Consider the following 23,971-nt stretch of genomic DNA (forward strand, 5'->3'; position numbering starts at 1 on the left):
ATTTTAGAAACAGAGTTAAACATATTGAGCAAATTTGTTTGACTAGGCTTTGGAATCCTAATAGGACATGATGTATGTTTATAAATATATCTCTGTTTCTATCCCTATCTATCTATCGCCTATTTATTTATTAGCTGATATGTAGTTAGTGCACCTTCAAATGTGTATAAATTTATGCTGTTGATAAGTTTGAGGAGAGACAAATTTCTCTGCTGTAATTTGCACAGTATACATTTTTAGAGCATATATATTACATTGGGTTGCCCTGTAGTGTTTATGAACACAAGTTAAAGTACAGTGAAATGGGTAGAACAAGGATATATTTTTAAAAATTTGGTAGGTGTTTTACGGAATACTATTTTAAAAGAAGTTTTTCAGAAAATGTATTTGGATATCATATTTTAAAATGATGCCCATCGTGTATTCTTATAGTTTTATATTTGGAGAATTGAATAGCTTGATGATGATATAAAGCAAGTTTGAATAAGCCAAAGCAGATCTCATAAGCTTTGCCTTTTAACAAAGTAATGTCCTTGAAATGTAAAGAAAAAAGGGGCAGCAAACATATGAATGAAAGAATCAAAGGATTTGACAGAACTTGATTTATCTATAGCTTTTGGGAAGTCACCTTAGCTTGCTGACCTTCAAACACCCCCATCTGTAAAATGGGAATAATCATACTTACTTATCTTTTAGGGTTGTTGTAATGAGTAAAAATAATGTTTTAAAAACACCTAGTGCACAGCCCAGCTTTCAATAAGTAGGAATGCTGATTAGTAGCGTTAGTAGTAGTGTTAGTATAATGGTAGATGTAGAGGTATGCCATAGGATTTCTATAAAGACAAACCTCAGTGGCACAAGATAAGTGTGAGTCTTACCAGAGTTGTACTTCTAGGATCATGAATAACAGGCTTACATACATGTTATGAGTTCACGGTTTCTAGAAAACCTTCCTCACTCTTTCCCACCCTTCTCCCCCCACCAAACCCCAACCCGTTACTTCCTCTATTGGGAATTCAACAATAAAGATTATTTATTTGTCCCATTTTAGTATAATACACTGATTCACACTTAGAGTGAGTTTACTCTTAGTTCTGGAATGAAGAAAGTGTGACTGCATTGGGTAGTAGATGGGGAGGAGGGAAAGTGTGTTAGCAAGGCACCCTATGCTGATCTCAGCCTAAATGTTACTTACTGCATGAAGGGACCCAGAACTATCCCCTTCACTTCACTTCTCAGTAGTTTGTTTCTTTATTTGTTTAAGTTTATTTAAACACACACCACATCCTTTTCTAAATGTAGTTGCTGAAACTTTTAAGCATACTCTTCTTTCACCATGAAATTTTAATAACATCAAGTGACTATTTAAAACACTACTTAAAGCTGCTTGCATCACAGACATTGGTATTCACTTAGTTATTTATTCAGCTCTTCTCATAACTCTATTAAATGAATATTTTTATCATTCCCATTTAAAAACAAAACAATTTGGATCTTAGAGGGATTGGAGATGAAATAACTTGCCTCCAGCAGGGCACAGAAAGTGATCTGAGTTTTGACTAAAAGCTTTACTCCGGAGACTCTGCTCTTTATATGGCTGTCACGTCTCATCACACTTTGATCTGCACTTGCTAGAGAGTATTGCTAGTGGGCCTGTGATATCTTCTAAGAATTTTTTTTTTCCATTATTCTACTTAAACCACACAAAAAGCCTATGAGATAGGTATTGGAATCCTCAAACTGGATAAGAGTGAAGGTCAGGAAAATTCACCCATAACCTCAGCAATAAAGACATTGTGGGTATTTCCAGAAACCACTACTGATCATCACTGCAGTGCTGCAGTGAGTGATTCCCAGGAGAACAGTCCCTGCTCTGCTTTCACCTTTCAGATATCATTCAACTCTCACCCACTGGCAGAATCATTCAACTCTCACCCACTGGCAGAAGCTAAACCTGAGTCCTGCTGGAAGGGAGTCTGGAAAATTGATAGTTTTCCAACTTCCAGTCCCTGCAATACAGAAGGATGGAACGGAGCTGGGCATCAACAGAGAATATCTGACATAGAAAGATCCTCCTATTGCTCCTATTTTATGTTGTAGGAAGCTGAGCCTACACTCTGGTGACTCTAGGCCCAGAGCTGCCAAAAACGAGATCATAACCTCTTTCTCTAAGGGACATCATTTGAAGTAATGTATTAATTTTACATGCGATCTCTCCTCAGAGCTCACTTTAGTCCCTGTTTGCATAATTGGAGATAATCCAATTGATCAGGAATGATATAAACAAACATATAATTGAATGCTTCATATAAATCTTACATTTTTAAATTAATGTTATTCTTTTTTTCCAAATTCTATATGCAAAGTCCATCCAGTAAAACTAGCAGATAATTAAAGTCTGATAGTTTTATTTCTTTGTTTTGTTTTTCAGAAAACAGTATATGAAAAACCAGGCTGACAAATTGTTAACCCACACACTAAATTAGGAATGCATTGTTTAAATGTCTGTAAATGTTTAATGTTCTTTGGAAAGGTAATCTCTCAAGTATCATTTTGAGTTACTTTTTTCCAGCTAGTCTTTACCAGGTAACCTGACTCAGGAAGGTGGAGCTAATGCATCAAAACATCTTAAAGAACCAATCAGAGCTAATAAGTCATAAGACAAAATTTATACTTAAGCACAACTGTGCCTCACAGAATGAATTTTTAACTATTCATTCTGGCTAGATTTTACTTCTGTTAACATTAAGTATTAGTGCCTTAGTGAAACCTTCTTCAAAGTCTATATGTATTGTATTCAGATTTTTTTGGATCATCACAATTATTTCAAAGCACCTATATTGTATACTCTATTTACTATTGTGGACTTTCACTGCAGTTTTTTTTTTCAGTGATTTTTAAAGTCGGTGGCATTGCAAATTGGAGCTGTGAGAGTTTATAAATTTTCTGATTAAAATAATTCTCAGCTGCTGCCCCCCCATCACACACACACACACACACACACACACACACTACTGAATATTTCATGTGAAGCTAGAGATTGTGCTACAGATTAGAAGAGTGTTTATGAATTGATGCAAGTTGAGAGACTTTATCCTAAGAACACCCCACAGAGAGTGGTTAAATATTAGCTCAACAGGGAATCTTTGTGGAGAACATCCTGTAAGGATGCAAGTAGAAAAATGAAAATTATGGAATGATTACAACAAAAAGATATGAAGAGGTATAGTTATTATCATATTGCTACCATATTCCTGATATATTTATTTTTTTAAGTTTATTTTCAAGTTTGTCGCTATAGGGTCACATAATAGATATGGAATAAGAATATTTTTTATTTAATGACTTTAGAGAAAACTAATTTGTTTGTATAACTTATATTTTGGGTGGGTTTTTCTTAGTTACTAGAAAAAGCACGAAAAAGAAATTGAGAAAAAAAATACTGAGACTTCATTTTCTGTTATAATCACTTCATGTTTCACTGTTAAGAACATTTTCCTATAATTTAATTTTATATTAATAGCACTAAATAAAGCTTTGATTAGCTATATGTAGAGTATATTAGAAAAGATGAATAAATTTTAATATAGTCTAGAACATGTGAAAAATTAATGTCTAGATTTTCACAAAGTTTAATAGTATAAGAAATTGCATCAACTGTCAATATGCCCCAGTGAATTGAAAGAAAGCATCTTCCATATTATTCATGCCTCAGAAGTTCAGGGAAACCTGGAGGAAAACACCAGCCTAATAACTACAAATCTAATATTTCTTTTCCTATACAAATGAAAATTTCTTGCATTTAATAGAACACTAATTAGAAAGCACAATTATAGTCAGTAACCACAGAGCATTTGTCTTCCTGCTCCCAGGTTTTCTGTTTGCAGTACACCCTGCATTAAATCCTTCATAGTAATGAATGGTGTTATAAAGGGCAGCATGTATATGGAACTTATTTCTAAATCCTGGTCTCTCATAACAGAATTAGTTCATAGCACCTTTAACCTTTCCTGTTCACTCTCACACATCTGGATGCATTTTAGGTGTGGTATTTGTAGTAACGCCAGGAGTGTAGTCTCACAAGGAGAAGTTTTCCTGTGCTCTCTAGTAAGTCCCAGTATTTCAGGGAAGGATGAGATTTGTCCATTCATCACTTTTATGTCACTTGACAGTATAAAAAAGCCCGTAAAGTTATTTACAGGTTGTGCATAGTAATTTTACCAAGAAACTTGGCAAACATTTGCTTTCACGAAGATGGGAGTTGTAACTAAGAGTCATTCTTTTAAAATCACAGCAGTCATATATTAATGTTGTCAATGATCATGTGATCAGGAAACCAAAGAATATAAACACATTTTATTTCCAAGAGTGGAATTACACAGTTTGCCTCAAATGATACATTAATTCATTAAAGCATTAATAACAGGTTCTAGTAGCTTAAAACCTTCTTATTTCTGTGGAAAATAAGCGTGTATTTGTAAGCTGTTGTAGATATTATGTGTATCATTATATATAATCATTTGTAGTCTCATTGAGATCGTATTTGTGTGTGTTTTAAAATACGAAGGTAAGACCGTTTTTTTTTATTATTATTATTACTAGTGACCCTCATTTAAGCATAATACTTTTGCTTTGTTTCCATGTGAAAAACCATAATGCTAATTGATCAGGATATTTAGATGAGCTATCTTCATAGTACCTTTCATTTACATAACATGCAAAAAACAGCTAATTTCTATTAAAACAATAAAAAAGCCTATAAGCATAAACATTCAGAATATGTAGTGTATATGTATTATGGAATTATATTTGCTAATAAAATAATCAATTTAGATATGAAATGAACTTTGTTAATTCCACATGGTCTTCTTTGTCCTCTGTGTATAAACACAAGAGATGCAAAAGTATTACTTGTGGTGATCTAACATATATAGGATCTAAGCTATTAAATTGAAGCCTACACAGACTATGGGATATCAGAAATCATCATATCCCCATAGGATGGCTGAATTTAACAGGCAAGAATAAATTTAGCACAATTATACCTAACTTAACATTAAAATGTGCTATTGAAATGAGTGAAACTTGAATATACATCCTTCTTGAAAAGATCATAGATGATCACATCAGATTCGATTTATGTTCAACACTTCATCACACCTTCTGCCCCAGAACATGAAGACACATGCTAAATTTCTCCTGTAAATTTAAACTGTAATCTTGAAAAGTCTGGATTTACCTTGGCCTCCTATTATGCCTTCACTTGCATCTTCACCAATTCCCATTCTCCATGTGCTAGGAGCTTACACTTCCGAAAGCATATCTCCTTCTATCTATAATAAATAATGTATATCAACACCATTAACTGATGAATGTCAAAGCAATGAGATCACTTTATTCCTCTAAACAGCTGTTCTGACAGTTAACAAATCTTAATAGAAAAAGGCTCCTTGAGTTCAGGAGACATAAATGCCTTTCTCTGTGCAAGCCCTATCAGCATATTTCCAAGCCTCAAGGCACTGACAAATATTGTTAATTGACTTGCAGCATTAATTAAGTTAATGATGCAACATTTTGTTTTGCGGTGCTCCAACACATCAGATTGTTTGTACCAGAAGCATGTTAGAGTAATTCAAACTGCTGCATTCTCTGATAATCATTATGCCATTAACATAGATGTGTGCAGAACAATACAGAATTTGTTGCTGACTTCTAAGTGGGTAATAGAGCATAAACTTTCCAAACCCTAGAAACACGCATTTAAAGCCTTTTTGTTTCTAAGTAAAATTATGACCTCTTTCTCTCACATGTAAGAAAAAATGTTCTTTTAATAATAACTTAAATTGCAACATTGAGTTTTCAAACTGTATCTTGGAATCTAGTATGGTAACCTCTTTGAAATTTACTAATTGTAAAATAAAAATATTACTAAATAAATGGAGTACTCAAACTAAAGTTTTGAATGGTAAATAATTTACATACTCTAACAACAACAAATAATACTATTTTACCCAAACTCAACAAAAAGTTCATTTGCATAACACCTAGAAAATTCATTTCTTAAAGTTTTGACAAATATGAAGAGAAAACTCTGGCTTAAAATAAAATGTCAAATGAAAGATTGAATTTTCTTTCTCCTTAAAAGAAGTTCATTCTCAAACTAATATTTTCTTAGTTTGTAGCTGCTTCTATTTATGTAGTCACTGTATGTTTTAACCCATGAGTAAGCCGTATTTATTTTTGGGTTTCTTTCCACCTCTTGCTTTGGACTAACTGAAATAGCTCATAGTTTGTATTTGAATTAAATTCAGATGTCTGTGTTAAAATCTTATTTTGTAAGGGGTATATAAAATAACCATTTTATGTAATTATTTTTTAAAAACCCTAAATTTCTTTGCTGTTATTCCTGTAGAAACCAAGATTCAAGGTGGTTTTTTCCAACAAGATTCAAAAAAGTAGAGAGTTGAGATCTACAGGATCAATGATTTGGGTTTTTATAGTCATACATTGTTCTTGGAGAGCACATAGGTTCAAATATTTGAGTAAGTGTACATGACCACACCCGCTAAACTGATTAGCATTTGTTCCCCATTTCCAGTCTTCAAGAAGTGAAGTTTGTGATTTTGTAACCTACGTATATGTGTTCACAACATGAAGGTTATACTGACCATACCTGTAAAGAATATTAGTCTATATTCTTAATACATGCTATTTTTAACACAACTCTAAAAGAAATTTTCAAAAAAAGAAAGGAAAAGAAGAAAATAAAACCTTACTTAGTACAATGGCACATGTGAAAATTATGCATAATCTTACAGTGGAAAAAATGGAAGGACTAGGATGTGACTTTCCTGATACTAGGTAAATAATCAATAGTATAGTCAATAGGTCTTATTTCATTCTCTATTGAGCAATATCAGTATTGTATTAAGGGGAAAAAAGTACACTTCTCTAGAACAATCTGTCACAAATCCAGTTAGAAAACACCCAGAGAAGAGAGTTCTCCCATGGCACAGCATCTCTCTGGTGTGATAGTTTGTATGGGCTTAGAATAAATTTGTCCTGCCTGTTTCTCTAGTATGACTCATTGCTAAAGTACTTAAAACTTAATTTCTGTGCTTCTAGATTGTTAACTTGTTTATTTTCATTATTTCCTCTTAGAATAGAAAGGTATTCTGAAATTGTACTGTTTTGCCTTGTAAGGAGATTCCCAATTTTATTTATAAAGGAAAAAATTTTGTGTTTATGACCGTTAGCAGTGTCATGAGATCTGACTCACACTTATAATTTCAAACAAACCAGCAAGTGTGGCTACAAAATCAAGCCACAAAAGCAGAAATAAATTAAACAAAAACTTTGACTGTGTTTCAAGCATAGTTATTATGACGAAATGGATTATCTATGCACAACATGGTCTAGTTGTGCATATAAAACTTACACACTTTCATGAGACATTGAATAAAGGCATTAGTGCAGTCATGCTGAGAGGTAGGTAATAGCTTTACAGAAATAAACTCTCCTTCCTGTCAATGAATGGAAATTAAGAACTCTAAGAAATGTCTTAATTTCTTAGGAAATTAAGAAATATCATGATTTCCTCAAATTAGAAAACTAAAAACTATTCTAACAAATATGTTAAATTATTACAATATTTATTATAGAACAGTGATATCAGAACAAATTTACATTTGCATAAGAAACCACACAGCATCACAACGATAATAGTTATAATAGATAGTTTTATAATTTCTTTGGCAAGAGATTACCCTCCAAAGGCTTCTTCTCCACCATCTGTGAAATATGTTTCCTGTTGTGTGGATCAGATTCTCCCACTAAAGTGAAGACACCATATAAAGACACTTGTCTGCTTTTTAACTGTCAGACCTTCATCTTCTAGCATGCCTGGCCCATAATAGGCACTCAGTCAATATTAACAGATTCAATTAACAAGATGATGTATGAGAAGTCTTTATACACTGAAATATATGCTTGCTAGGTATTATTGGTTTAGAAGAAAGACAGAGCATACATAATCTATAGTCAAGAATAAATTTTCATAAATATTTGAAAATGTGTTTGACGTGTCGTTTTATTTCTTACTCTACTTTACAACAGGTAAATCAAAGGTAAGGAATATTTCTTGAGAGTGAAAGGATTGTAATTTGGCAAATAAGTTAATGAGATTTGTTATTACCTTTGAGAATCTGAGTTAAGGATATCTCGAAGGTGAAAATTATACTGCAGAAGTTTCAACTTTCCAGTTATAATACATGAAAAATTTGGCATCGACAAAAGAAAATAAATTCAGTGAAAATATTTAAATATGTTCACCATTTGTGATTTCCCTGAAAACAGTAGTTCCTTCCAAGATGATTATGTAAATTACTTCCTAAATATTATAATGCACATATTTACAATAGGACGACTGAATAAGACTTTGAACTCAGATATAATATTCCTATGTCCTCATGTCAAGTAAAATGTTCTTGTATGTCTTTTTTCCAAAGATAGGCTCTCTCAGGATAGACTATTACATATGGTCATGTAGTAATGGTGTTAATATATTTATGTAAGGATTTTTTTAATGAGTTTGATGCTTTTCAGGGAAAATCTGTGAATCTCCAGTCAACTACTGTGAATGCAACCCCTGCTTTAATGGTGGTTCCTGCCAAAGTGGTGTGGAGTCATACTACTGCTATTGTCCGTTTGGTGAGTAAAACTTAGTCCTTGATATAAAATATCAATCTATTTTGGTGCACAGTTTAGGAATTTTGTTTTATCGTGTCTTGGAGTGACTAAGAAAATGTTAGTCGTTTTACACAGGAGGTTTTAGCAAAATAAAATCTCAAAGGTTTAATATTTTCTAAGTTAATTATGGAAATTCCATTGAATATATTGTTTTGATCATTAGTAGAAAATAATCAACCAAAGATAATTAAATTTGATGTTGTCTCCTGAGGACATTTCCTCTCAAAAACTTGTGTATGCCTTCTTTTTAGCCTAGAACCTATCAAATGAAAAACCTTTAAGAACTATTTGACATCACTTTCTACTGAAATCTTTAAGACTAGTCAAAACGTTTTTGTTTTGTTTTGCTTTTGTTTCTTTATTTTTGTTTTTTGCATTAATTCAACCACTTCACTTCAGTTAGAACGATTTGGTAAATTGACATACAGTTTTTATATAGGCTTTGTAGATAGTGTCGTGTAACTAATCAAAATTCAGAATGATATGTTCTGTTAAGGAAGAAAATTGTTAAAATAATTTTTTCATATGCATGCATATTTATTCATCATAGTGGAATGAATTAAAAGATTCCTTCCAGGTCTCACCCAAATGTTACCCTACACTGGGACAGCCAAGAACTATGAGAACAGCTTTGCAGGAAGCTTTTATTTTAACTTGGTTTGTTTCATAGGTTGGTGATTATTCCATTTATTTAAAAGCTGCTTTACTCCACAATATAGTATTCTTCTCCAGAGGCCCTGCAGTATTTAGAGACTCTGTCTTTCTCCATAAACAAGAGAGGAGAAGGATTTTTTGTAGTCTTTCCTTGAATATATTTATTACAGTGCTACATGGACCTAAAAAATGAATCTCAGTGTATAGTAGAGAATAGAACTTAAAAAGAATTTCAGGTTTCTAGTAACCAGTAAATTTAACATTAATTCATTTTCAAGTAATTCTATGACTATCTAGTTTTGTTTTTCTAAAGCACAATATCAAAAGAATGATAAAGAAAAATAGAATATAAAAATATCTAATTGTGAGCCTTGTATTTTAGCAATGGTTCTGAGGCCCAGAAATTGAGGGCTTTGTCTACAGTCAAACAGTGAAAACAAAACAAAACAACCTCAAAATGATATATTGACTAAAACACAATTTTATTTTCAGTCCACGATGATATTCACAGTACCTCTCTTTTTTAAAACTTCTTCAGATTCTCACCAGCAATACCCTCGAAGCAGTAAAAGGTAGATCAAGGTCGAAATAACCACAATGTTAGATCTCCTAAAATGTCTTTCTTTCAATTATCTCTGTTTTTTTTAACTTTTTATTTTATATTGGATTATAGTTGATCAACAATGTGGTGTTAGTTTCAGTTGTACAGCAAAGTGATTCAGTTATACATATACATGTATCTACTCTTTTTTCAAATTCCTTTCCCATTTAGGTTGGTACATAATATTGAGCAGAGTTCCCTGTGCTATACAGTAGGTCCTTGGTTATCCATTTTAAATAAAATAAAGAGTGCTGCTTTCGACCGATAACCACAATCAAGTTTCATGGTTTTAACTTGTGTTTTAGAAGGAAAGATAAGGGAATTGGAGTAGAAAGTGGAAAACTTATTTTCAAGGTGACTGAACCAAAAGTTTTTACATTTTTAGAGATTCTTTTGCATTCCATTTGTACATATGAGGATTTAAGATAGATAGTTGATAACAAATAAGAGTAAATAGTTACAGCATTGTAGCTGATACAGCAGTGATTGCCTGTTGGGTGGAAGTGTTTTGGTGTCCAAATAAACCTTCTCGTCACCATACCAGAGGTCCTCAGGGGTAGGGGACTAGCATAATAACATAAATTAAAATAGAGACAGATCACATGTAGCCAGTGGAGTGCATTTACTCCCCTATTCTTTCCAGTGGCAAAGGCAAAAAAACATTATTTAAACTTAGACATTGTTAGTTGGGAACAGAAGCCTTAAAAAGAAAACAAAACAGAACAAAAAAACTTGAAAAAATACACATTTGAGAAAAGAGAGATAGAATTAAAAGGAAAAAGTATTGTCCTCTACAAATTGAATGTGGGTGAAAAATACAAAAAATGGCAGATGGAATGCCTCAGGCAAATAGCTGGAGATAGTTACACATGCATCCTGTAACAGAACATCTTAACTATAATTTTGAAGTTGGAAAAACCTTTACACCATTTCCCTTCTCATCAGTGAACGATTTGCTGTTTTGGACTAATTTTATTTTTTAATTTTTAGATTTTTTAAGCTTATGTTTAATAAAAAACATAAAGTGTTTAAGACTTTATAAAGAAGAACCTATATAGCTATAACATTATATATATGTATAACTTCATATACACCCATAAAAATTTCTTATTAAAGTAATTTAAATAATTTACTTTTACCTTTATGTAGATTTATTTCATGGCATTCTATTTGGATGGCAGTTTTGAAATTAAAATTTCAAAAAAAATTAAATTATTTTTAAATAATTTAAAATCATTTCAGAGACAAAAGTTTACATTTCTCTAGAAACAATAACAAAAAACCTTAGAAAGATAATATATTCTATAAAAATATTATCATTTTTGAAAGTAAAGTGTCAATTTAAATAAAATGTAGAACATATTTCCAGTATATACTTTCTACATATATTTATATTCAAATTTTAAATATATTTTCATAGTTATTAAAATTTAATCATAAGAGACCTGAGGGAACACACAGTAAAAATTTCTCTCTAATAATGTGTTTCATTTGTATGCTTTATTTTTCCTTTCTATTTAACTTTGATTACTCTTTCTGCATATATAAATAATATATATCATAAAATATATGTTTAATATATACTTAAAAATTTATTACATATAAATATAAGTTTTATATAAAATATAAATACTATATGTTAGATATATTTATGATATATAACATATGCCATATATAATATATATGATATATAATTCCTATAATTTCTTTATATTTTGTTAACTTTAGTTAATGATTAAAAATAAATCATATAGATTTCCTACTCATTTATAATGAATATTATCTAAGCATTTACAGAAAAAGGAAAGATAAATGACACAAGGAAATTCTAGGCGATTTTAATTTATTTTTTAATTTTTTAATTTTATTAATTTTATTTATTTTTATTTTTTGTTTTATAACAAATTTAATCAGTTATACATATACATATGTTCCCATATACCCTCCCTTTTGCGTCTCCCTCCCACCCTCCCTATCCCACCCCTCCAGGCGGTCACAAAGCACCGAGCTGATCTCCCTGTGCTATGCGGCTGCTTCCCACTAGCTATCTACCTTACGTTTCGTAGTGTATATATGTCCATGCCGCTCTTTCACTTTGTCACAGCTTACCCTTCCCCCTCCCCATATCCTCAAATCCATTCTCTAGTAGGTCTGTGTCTGTATTCCTGTCTTACCCCTATGTTCTTCATGACATTTTTTTTTCTTAAATTCCATATATATGTGTCAGCATACAGTATTTGTCTTTCTCTTTCTGACTTACTTCACTCTGTATGACAGACTCTAGGTCCATCCACCTCATTACAAATAGCTCAATTTCATTTCTTTTTATGGCTGAGTAATATTCCATTGTATATATGTGCCACATCTTCTTTACCCATTCATCCGATGATGGACACTTAGGTTGTTTCCATCTCCGGGCTATTGTGAATAGAACTGCTATGAACATTTTGGTACACGTCTCTTTTTGAATTATGGTTTTCTCAGGGTATATGCCCAGTAGTGGGATTGCTGGGTCATATGGTAGTTCTATTTGTAGATTTTTAAGGAACCTCCATACCGTTCTCCATAGTGGCTGTACCAATTCACATTCCCACCAGCAGTGCAAGAGTGTTCCTTTTTTTCCACACCCTCTCCAGCATTTATTGTTTCTAGATTTTTTGATGATGGCCATTCTGACTGGTGTGAGATGATATCTCATTGTAGTTTTGATTTGCATTTCTCTAATGAGTAAAGATGCTGAGCATCCTTTCATGTGTTTGTTGGCAGTCTGTATATCTTCTGTGGAGAAATGTCTATTTAGGTCTTCTGCCCATTTTTGAATTGGGTTGTTTGTTTTTTTGTTATTGAGCTGCATGAGCTGCTTATAAATTTTGGAGATTAATCCTTTGTCAGTTACTTCATTTACAAATATTTTCTCCCATTCTGAGGGTTGTCTTTTGGTCTTGTTTATGGTTTCCTTTGCTGTGCAAAAGCTTTGAAGTGTCATTAGGTCCCATGTGTTTATTTTTGTCTTTATTTCCATTTCTCTAGGAGGTGGGTCAAAAAGGATCTTGCTGTGATTTATGTCATAGAGTGTTCTGCCTGTGTTTTCCTCTAAGAGTTTGATAGTGTCTGGCCTTACATTTAGGTCTTTAATCCATTTTGAGCTTATTTTTGTGTATGGTGTTAGGGAGTGATCTAATCTCATACTTTTACATGTCCCTATCCAGTTTTCCCAGCACCACTTATTGAAGAGACTGTCCTTTCTCCACTGTACATTCCTGCCTCCTTTATCAAAGATAAGGTGACCATATGTCCGTGGGTTTATCTCTGGGCTTTCTATCCTGTTCCATTGATCTATCTTTCTGTTTTTGTGCCAGTACCATACTGTCTTGATTACTGTAGCTTTGTAGTATAGTCTGAAGTCAGGGAGCCTGATTCCTCCAGCTCCATTTTTCGTTCTCAAGATTGCTTTGGCTATTCGGGGTCTTCTGTGTTTCCATACAAATTGTGAAATTTTTTGCTCTACTTCTGTGAAAAATGCCAGGGGTAGTTTAATAGGGATTGCATTGAATCTGTAGATTGCTTTGGGTAGTAGAGTCATTTTCACAATGTTGATTCTTCCAATCCAAGAACATGGTACATCTCTCCATCTATTTGTATCATCTTTAATTTCTTTCATCAGTGTCTTATAATTTTCTGCATACAGGTCTTTTGTCTCCTTAGGTAGGTTTATTCCTAGATATTTTATTCTTTTTGTTGCAATGGTAAATGGGAGTGTTTCCTTGATTTCACTTTCAGATTTTTCATCATTAGTATATAGGAATGCCAGAGATTTCTGTGCATTAATTTTGTATCCTGCAACTTTACCAGATTCATTGATTAGCTCTAGTAGTTTTCTGGTAGCATCTTTAGGATTCTCTATGTATAGTATCATGTCATCTGCAAACAGTGACAGCTTTACTTCTTCTTTTCTGATTTGGATTCCTTTTATTTCCTTTTCTTCTCTGATTGCTGTGGCTAAAACTTCCAAAACTATGTTGAATAAGAGTGGTGAGAGTGGGCAACCTTGTCTTGTTCCTGATCTTAGTGGAAATGGTTTCAGTTTTTCACCATTGAGGACGATGCTGGCTGTGGGTTTGTCATATATGGCCTTTATTATGTTGAGGAAAGTTCCCTCTATGCCTACTTTCTGCAGGGTTTTTATCATAAATGGGTGTTGAATTTTGTCGAAAGCTTTCTCTGCATCTATTGAGATGATCATATGGTTTTTCTCCTTCAATTTGTTAATATGGTGTATCACGTTGATTGATTTGCATATATTGAAGAATCCTTGCATTCCTGGAATAAACCCCACTTGATCATGGTGTATGATCCTTTTAATGTGCTGTTGGATTCTGTTTGCTAGTATTTTGTTGAGGATTTTTGCATCTATGTTCATCAGTGATATTGGCCTGTAGTTTTCTTTCTTTGTGACATCCTTGTCTGGTTTTGGTATCAAGGTGATGGTGGCCTCGTAGAATGAGTTTGGCAGTGTTCTTCCTTCTGCTATATTTTGGATGAGTTTGAGAAGGATAAGTGTTAGCTCTTCTCTAAATGCTTGATAGAATTCACCTGTGAAGCCATCTGGTCCTGGGCTTTTGTTTGTTGGAAGATTTTTTATCACAGTTCCAATTTCAGTGCTTGTGATTGGTCTGTTCATATTTTCTTTTTCTTCCTGATTCAGTCTTGGCAGGTTGTGCATTTCTAAGAATTTGTCCATTTCTTCCAGGTTGTCCATTTTATTGGCATAGAGTTGCTTGTAGTAATCTCTCATCATCTTTTGTATTTCTGCAGTGTCAGTTGTTACTTCTCCTTTTTCATTTCTAATGCTATTGATTTGAGTCTTCTCCCTTTTTTTCTTGATGAGTCTGGCTAATGGTTTATCAATTTTGTTTATCTTCTCAAAGAACCAGCTTTTAGTTTTATTGATCTTAGCTATCATTTCCTTCATTTCTTTTTCATTTATTTCTGATCTGATTTTTATGATTTCTTTCCTTCTGCTAACTTTGGGATGTTTTTGTTCTTCTTTCTCTAATTGCTTTAGGTGCAAGGTTAGGTTGTTTGTTCGAGATGTTTCCTGTTTCTTAAGGTGGGATTGTATTGCTATAAACTTCCCTCTGAGAACTGCTTTTGCTGCATCCCATAGGTTTTGGGTCGTCGTGTCTCCATTGTCATTTGTTTCTAGGTATTTTTTAATTTCCCCTTTGAGTTCTTCAGTGATCACTTCATTATTAAGTAGTGTATTGTTTAGCCTCCATGTATTTGTATTTTTTACAGCTCTTTTCCTGTAATTGATATCTAGTCTCATAGCATTGTGGTCGGAAAAGATACTTGATACAATTTCAATTTTCTTAAATTTACCAAGGCTTGATTTGTGACCCAAGATATGATCTATCCTGGAGAATGTTCCATGAGCACTTGAGAAAAATTTGTGTTCTGTTGTTTTTGGATGGAATGTCCTATAAATATCAATTAAGTCCATCTTGTTTAATGTATCATTTAAAGCTTGTGTTTCCTTATTTATTTGCATTTTGGATGATCTGTCCATTGGTGAAAGTGGGGTGTTAAAGTCCCCTACTATGATTGTGTTACTGTTGATTTCTCCTTTTATGTAGGCCATTTTAATTTAAAGAACATTTAGATATTAAATGTGGTGTAGTCAAAACAACTAGACAATCAGTAGATCTGGCCTCAAATTTTGGCGCTGTCTCCTATGGTTCTATGACATTAGACAAGTTTTAAGTATTCTCTAAAATGATGACATTGGTTTCTTCTAGCAGAACAATTCCCTGCATCTATATTTAATGCATTTCCATGAAATGTACAGACAAAATTAAGGAATGAAACCTTTGCAAGTTAATAAGAATTATGGTGTGTTGGCATGGGTAAATTTTCTGATCATTTGCTACAGGTTACTAATATTTGTGGGAAAAGAATTTTGGCATAGAATTATAACATCAGTAAAACTCAGGTTTGAAAAAGAACCAGCACACACAAGTGGGAATGCTAGATTTCAGAAAAACAGAAAGCAATTTCAAAGTAGCTGCTGTAAATCATACTCAAAGAGGGTATAAAACAAGAAAGAGATAAAAACTTAAGACAGTTATTTTCTTCACTAAAGGCAGTGTATTCCTTTCCTTAATTTTGGGATTTGAAAATATCACAAGCACAGGGACTGATTTTTTTAGGTCAAAACAAAAATTACTGTCCCTAATTGAATTAAAATTGCTTTCAGGAATTATTTATTGTGAAGGAAATAACTTGGTTGAAAATTACAGCACATTAAACTTTAAAAAGATTGACAAACTCACTTTGAAAGTTTTCCAGAAAAGAAACCTCTTCAGACCTACTCCATTCTACTAATTCTAATTTTTTAAAATGAGTCATAGTTAGGTATGTTTCCATATTGGCCAAAGAAAAATAATTACACCAGTTTATCATTTCTTATATGCTTTAGAGATCATCGTTTTTTTTTTTCTATTTCAAATAAATTTAGACAGTATTCTTTGGAGAGTAATAGAAAGTTGTTAAAAACCTGACATTATTGTAATTTAAAAATATTTTAATCAAAGTCATTTAATAAAACTTTACTTGAATGTGATGTGTCAGTTTGTCAATTTTCTCATTTTCAGGTGTCTTTGGAAAACACTGCGAGCTGAACAGTTATGGATTTGAGGAATTATCATACATGGAATTTCCCAGCTTGGACCCCAATAATAACTATATTTATGTCAAATTTGCAACTATTAAAAGTCATGCTTTATTGCTTTACAACTATGACAACCAGACAGGGGACCAGGCTGAGTTTTTGGCCCTTGAAATTGCTGAAGAAAGACTAAGGTTCTCTTATAACTTAGGCAGTGGTACCTATAAACTCACCACCATGAAGAAGGTGTCAGATGGACATTTTCATACTGTGATTGCCCGGAGGGCAGGAATGGTAAGATATTCATTCCACATTAAAACTTGTTTTATTGAATATCAAGTCAATCAGGCTGGAAACTTGAAAAGTTAAAGCATGAATTGTGGTGCAAATTGAGTGCAATTATATGTACTCATTATTTGTCCAATTTTGTTAGGAACTACAGCAGCAAATGGGTAACATTCTTCTTTTGCTCATGACATCATTGTTTGACTAAAAAACAACTCATCTCAAAAACAAAAAGGGAATGAAGGAAAGAAAATATCCTAGTGCATAAACATTCCATTTTATACTTTCTTTTATTGAACATATTTTTAAGGCCGTGTCAGAACTCTACTTAAAATGGCTCCTTTGCTTTTCTAAGTATCCTTGCCCAAATTGAAGAAATGACTTAAAAACAAACAGGGAAAACTTTTCTACAAATAAATTACTGGTAAAAGATGATACTTAGCACAGATTTCCGTATAGTAGGTAATAATCCTTATTATACCAGCACTTCAGTATACTGTCATCTGTGAGGTCTATGACGTGAAATTGTGTTAGGACGAAGTATTGGTTTTTGACTATTAAAGTATTTTCAGAATTATAACTCAGTAATATCCAAGATTTCCATATTATATTCCATTTCATTATATGGCTCTCATAACAAGCGGGGTACATATTTAGCACTTGTGTTCATTAAGCAAGTATTTTTCCTTATAAAGGGAAATGCGTCATATCTTTTCCATGTTAATGTTTGAAAGCATTTGACACAGAATAATAGAATGGAAGGATTTATTTATTTATTCATTTATTTATTCCAACTCTCTCTCCATAGTTCCCCCTATCTTCAACAACTATCAAAGATTTTGGAAAAAGTAATTTGTAACAAAAACTATTTTTAAATATTTTACGACTTTAATGCTGACCTTTTAAAACCATAACCACTCTTTAAAATGTTTATTTCACCCTAAAACTGGAATAGAATGGTTAAAGTATTAAACCGACTATTAAAAGAAAAATTAGCCAAAAGAACAAAATAAATACTCTGAAATATTTTTAAATGAAGAAACTGGGATCTAAATGATTATAATTTTACCTCTTGGCTCTATGACAAGCTAGAAAAATATGAAAAATATGGTAATTATATAGTTCTGAGATGGATGAAATGAATCATATGAGAGAAGTATTTTTGCCACTAAACTTCGGGAATACTTTTTATTGTTGTACTACACGTAAGCAACTTGCAGAAATGATATTGAAAGTGTTTTTACCATGTTTTTGCTAGCTTTTTCTGTGATCCATAATTAATTTTAAAAGCAAAAATTTTGTGCCCTCTATAATTACCAACTTCATAAAGCTATAAGACAGAAGCTACCTTATAACATTAATTTTTTTCTGACAAATATGAATAACAAGTTGTCTTTATCAAAGGATAAAATTCTCCATTTGTGTCCAGGAATACTATAAATCTACGTTGAATTGTCATCAGATACAATGGCTTTTCTCTCCTCCACTCTAATTTATTACATTAAAGAAGATCTAAACAGCTTTAAAATACAGAACTATTTCCAATTATGGAAAAAAAGATAATAGTGATTAACCCTAAAATGACCAAATGATTGTGTCAGCATGATCAAGGTTAGCTGTTCAGATATTTCATCAGGTATATTCACCACATCCATTGTGTTGCTTTCAGAACGCTACTAGATTATTAGATGTATGCTATTTGAATATAATGAGAAGTAAGAAAACAGAAAAAGGAGTGCAAATTTATGAATTATTTTAATTCTATATTGTCTTCCATTTCCTTATGAACTTGGTGTTAATATCTGTAACTATAACTTTTATCTAATACATTTAATTTATGAAGTGTTTATAAAATTACCCCAACATTTTGAAAATGAGAATGAAACAAAAATAAAATTTAGTAACTATAATTATGATTAAGATCATTTAGATTCTAAAAGTAATATATTGAAAAAAAATCTATTGAAAATCACTCATTGGAAGCCTGATTTGATAGTAATTCAGGTGGCTTTGTTAATTGGACTGAAAATCAAAATGTTAAGATAATATCTCCACATTTTTAGCATTATCACAAATAGTAATATAAATTATATCTAAAATTGCATACATTTTGTATGAAAAGGTGCTTAATAAATTTATTAGAGGTATAACAAATACATCTTGGAAATAATTTTTCAGATTAGTAATAGGTTACTACACTCATTTCTGCCTGAGATTTTTTACACCAACATAATATGAAACCAGTGTGCTTAGAGGACGATCTCTAGGAGAGTAGGGATTTAGAAAATTCCAGTGTCCCTGATTATTGATGTACCCAGTCATATTGAATCTGACAAAATTAGGACAAACATGGAGTCTGGTGTGTATATGTAGATTGGTGCTTATGTTAGCCATAATGATTTTCTAATACTGAAAGGGAAACCTAAAGGGGTTGGTAGATACCAGTCACCGCAACCCTCCAAGCATACGTAAGGTAACCATATTGCTAAGATGTTGTCAATGGGCTCTTATATAGAATAGGGGATTTTACGTGGTGACCTCTAAGGTCCCCTTAAACTTCATGAACATTTGATTTTATCAAAGAAGGGCTTGGGAGCAAGAGGGAGAACAGAGAAAGAGGCACCATGAAATATGCCCAAAGGGAAAGAGAAAGAAGTTATTTCAGTTCATTTGTAATATGTCACCATAGTCATAAGATTTTGAATAATACTAAATGTGGAAAAATGGCTTTGTCATTATTACTTCAGTCAGAGGAAAAATCTCTCCCTATTTCAGAAAACATCCAAAATAAAGCCCTACTGGATTTTGAATCTGTTGTTTTCTATGGTTCAAAAGGATTTTTTTTTGGAAACTGGCAAAATCATTAACTTCTCAGGTTTGAATCATTGCATAGACAGGGTAAAAATATCTCAATTTTCAGTGGTAGTGGTAGAAATATTCAACAGTAAAAGAAGGTACATTTAACTCTGAAAATTAAATTGAATGAGCTATTATTCAAATAAAACTTTCCCTCAGGTATTTTTTCCTTTGAGTTGTATCACTAAGCTTTTAGAAAATAAGAAAAAATATATTAAGTATTAACATTCAGGAAAATATGATACCATTATGCAAGGTTTTTCCCTAATTAAAGCATTCATAAATATCCATGTGATACTCTCTAGCTTGTAATAACTTTAAGGATCTCTAGAATGGATGGATAGCTTACATAGTATACATAGAGATGTGTTAACATTTTGTTTTAGAAGTAAATTGAAAGGAATTGTGCTTAAGTTAATAGTCAACATAAACATACATTGTATTATGGAAACCTAATACCTCTTTTGAGATTGAATGTCCCTCAATTTTATAGATCACTAGAAAAAAAAGACTACTGAAAGAGTTAACTAAATAGGACATGAAAGTCTTGATATAGAATTGGAAGTGTAGGGCTTCCATGGTGGCGCAGTCATTGAGAGTCCGCCTGCCGATGCAGGGGACACGGGTTCATGCCCCGGTCTGGGAAGATCCCACATGCTGTGGAGTGGCTGGGCCCATGAGCCATGGCTGCTGAGCCTGCATGTCCGGAGCCTGTGCTCCGCAACAGGAGAGGCCACAACAGTGAGAGGCCCGCGTACCGCAAAAAAAAAAAAAAAAAAAAAAAAAAAAATAGAATTGGAAGTGTAAATGTTCCCTAAAAATATTAGTATTTATTATAAATTCTTTGAGAAAGTGGCAAAAAAATTACATGGCTTATGAGAGTTTGTTGTATGGAGTTTATAATCAGTTATAATAATTAACTTATAGAAATATTTTTAAATAGTTTAGACACTAATATTTTGAGGCACAGTAAGTATAAATTGGCCCTATTTATTATTTCTGAAATGTGAGACATTTAAGGTATACTTTTACAAATCCTAAATATATATTTTTATGGACAATCCCTTAAAGTCATATGCAATATCAATAAGAAGGTGATATTAAGGAAACCAATCATTTCCATACATAATGAAAGAAGATAGAAAACCTGATACTTTTGCATTTAAGTCAAAGGTAATGTTAACTTGCTTAACTTCCCTGTGCTGTGTTTCCTACATTTGCTTTGCTTTCATTAAAATTAACCTCAAATGACAATTATTCTCTCTTTTTTTGTTGTTGTTACTGAAGAAACTTTATTCACAGAACAAGTGTGAAGATGTCTTTTTATTGGTACTAAAAGGGAATTTTAAGGCTGTAATACCAGCTCTTTATTCCTTAAAGGAAAGCAGTTACTGTAATGATGTACTTGGAGCCACAGGGCTAGTTAGCACCTCCCTCTTCATTGGGGAACCATGAAATCTGTTATGTTCTCCCAGGAGGGCAGTTTTCAATGAGAAATTGCTACATTTGTAAAGTACATATTGACAATGATGAAAAGATTTATCCAAATCTACATGATGATGACAAAATTGGACATGACTAAAAGGTTTGGGCAGCCCAATTCTCAGGAGCAAAACCTAGAAACAAATGTCATGATACCCATAAAAATGCCTTGATGTGTCACAGGACACCAATCTAAGACTTTAATTCACATTCCAGTGCAGATGGCCTCAAAGGTGTTTGGGATCAATGTTTTTTAATTTTTTTTTTTAACAGACCAGCCCTTTTCTCAAAATTTTACATGGAACCCAAATATGTAAACAAAAACTATATATTGCTGGGCCAGTCTAGGTTGAAAATCATAGGATGGCAGTTATACCCAGCAGTGGTCCCTGAGCTTCTCAAAGAATTTTCCAGGCACCATGAGATCTAATGAGCCCCCCCCTTGCCCATAAACTCTGATACTAAATTGGAGAAGATCAGGAAAAATGAAGGAGGGGGTATGGCAATAGAAGAGACTGTGCAATTATCCCCCAAAGACTGATCACACTCTAAAGGGACTTTACAATGACTGGATCCTACCAAGTTCTGAACAACATTAGACTTAACTGTTAATTTTTTTCCTTCAACCTGGTAAGTGGGGCTTTTGAGGAGCCCCAAGACAATTGTCCTCAAAACAATTGTTCTTATAAATACTTTCATATTATTTATTTTTCTGCTATACAAATGGACAAAGTTGGATTAGTCTTGTCCTGTGGTACTCAAGTAAATTTAGGTAGAACCTTTGATTTTCTGCATTAGGAGAAACCCTCAGTCCTTCTGTGTTTCTGGATTTTGGGTTAGGCCTCTTCCTATGAATTACTGACCATGTTCTGAAATACCACATTCTGAATATCAACTTTATAATCTCACCAATTAAAATATCCAAAGTTTTGCAGAATTTCACTGCAGTCTGGGAAACAAACGAGGGGCATCATTACAGCCTTGTAGAGCACAGAGTAACTTGGTTATGCAACAACCATGGTCTTAAACTGGACCACAGCCATCCCTAATGGCTATTGCCCAATATAGAGAGCCCTGATTTCATCATATTCTTGGTCCTGGTGACCCTGACTTGATGACTTTGTTTATTGATCAAATGGAGTGTTAATCTGTCCTACTAAACAGAAAGCTTTTGTCTCATGGGAATATGCATCCCTTAGGATACAAAAACAATTACTGTTAGTTGTGGTTTAAATATTATTGGTGAGTTTCTACTGTATAGCAATATATAATAATGCATTCAGATTATACATAGATATGCTGTAATATGCCATTTATAAACAGTGATTCTTATAAAGGAAAAGAGCATCTAATCGACTTGTTTAAATTATCTCAAACTTTATCTTTAATATAAGTATTACGGTCTTCATAGTTTGCAGTAATAGTGTTTATATTATACTTCCAAAATCGTTTTGTGAATATGCCTGAAATATTATTGGAAATAGACTTTTGGAAGTTAGGAATCTATTTTTTTTTAATTTGTTGGAATAGTTGGATAGTAGGATAAACATTTTTCTTAAGATTGTAATCCCAGGAAGCTGTCCCAGACCTAATGTATGATATCCTAAGAGACATTAATAACATTTTTATTCTTTCATCTATAAAACAAAGGCGCTGGAGATTTTTAAAAGTACCCTCCCACTTCTTACATGCAATAATTTCACAATTTTAGCTTTACATATATCAAAGAAATATGTACCCCTTATTTGAGCATGTATTATAATTATATAATATTATACTACATCAAAAAAGTATTTCAACTTTAAAATCATGTCCATATAGAAATGAGTCCTGGGTAGTGTTGGCTGAAAAGGACAACAGGGTCACTAGAATCCAAACTGAACATCTCTTTCTTTTGCTTTATAGGCAGCTTCCTTAACTGTGGACTCTTGTTCTGAGAACCAAGAACCAGGGTACTGCACTGTCAGTAATGTGGCAGTTTCAGATGACTGGTAAGTAAAATTTTTAGTTTGATATTTATTATTACTTGACATTCAAAATGAAATTATACCTTAACAATCGTTTTATTATGCTCAGTATTATACAAAAGTTTAAGACATTTTGTCTTCTCCTAAGGGATTTTCATATTGTAAAATATAAAAGTTAATAATTAGTCTACAAAATGTGTAAAAAGGGGGTAAAAATGAAATGGTACAGATGAGGATAGTTAGAGAAAGGGAAGATGAAAATAGCCTATCCTCTTTGAGAAGCTTCATGAAATAGTGGCACATGACCTGGGTCCTGCAAGAAGGTTAGGATAAGGATCCCACCTCTTTTAAATGTATTTTCTGAAAGTTGTATGTGACAATGATTGGCAGATATTTTTCAATAGCACCTGAAGATGAAATACAACATTACCTCACCTAAAACATAACTGATTTTGTTAGAAATAGTAACAAACAGAGAAAAAGAAATAGTGACACATCATTCATTTGCTTTAATCAACTTATTGGCATTCCTTATCATCTCTGTAGTGAAGGAAAAACGTCATCTGACATTAATATTAGAGTTGTCAATTCTACTGCATTTTATTTTCTTTCCGATAGTATGCTCCTTCTCTAAGACTCAGCATTGTTATATATATCTCATGTGACTAACTGAACCTATTATTTCCATTAGTTTTGTTATTTTTCATACCC

The 23,971-nt window shown here is 32.6% G+C and overlaps 1 protein-coding gene across 1 annotated transcript in view; it reads left to right on the forward strand.

The window, feature by feature from the left end:
- The window catches only part of FAT4 (FAT atypical cadherin 4), a 175,259-nt gene that overhangs the window by 135,213 nt on the left and 16,075 nt on the right, over window positions 1-23,971 (forward strand). The window contains exons 10-12 of the mRNA XM_060105751.1: window positions 8,605-8,709; window positions 16,657-16,964; window positions 23,199-23,284. Of these exons, the coding sequence (XP_059961734.1) occupies window positions 8,605-8,709; window positions 16,657-16,964; window positions 23,199-23,284 (499 nt within the window). The remainder of the gene's footprint in view (window positions 1-8,604; window positions 8,710-16,656; window positions 16,965-23,198; window positions 23,285-23,971) is intronic.

This window comes from Mesoplodon densirostris, chromosome 1, assembly GCF_025265405.1.
Source record: "Mesoplodon densirostris isolate mMesDen1 chromosome 1, mMesDen1 primary haplotype, whole genome shotgun sequence".
Taxonomy (NCBI): domain Eukaryota; kingdom Metazoa; phylum Chordata; class Mammalia; order Artiodactyla; family Ziphiidae; genus Mesoplodon; species Mesoplodon densirostris.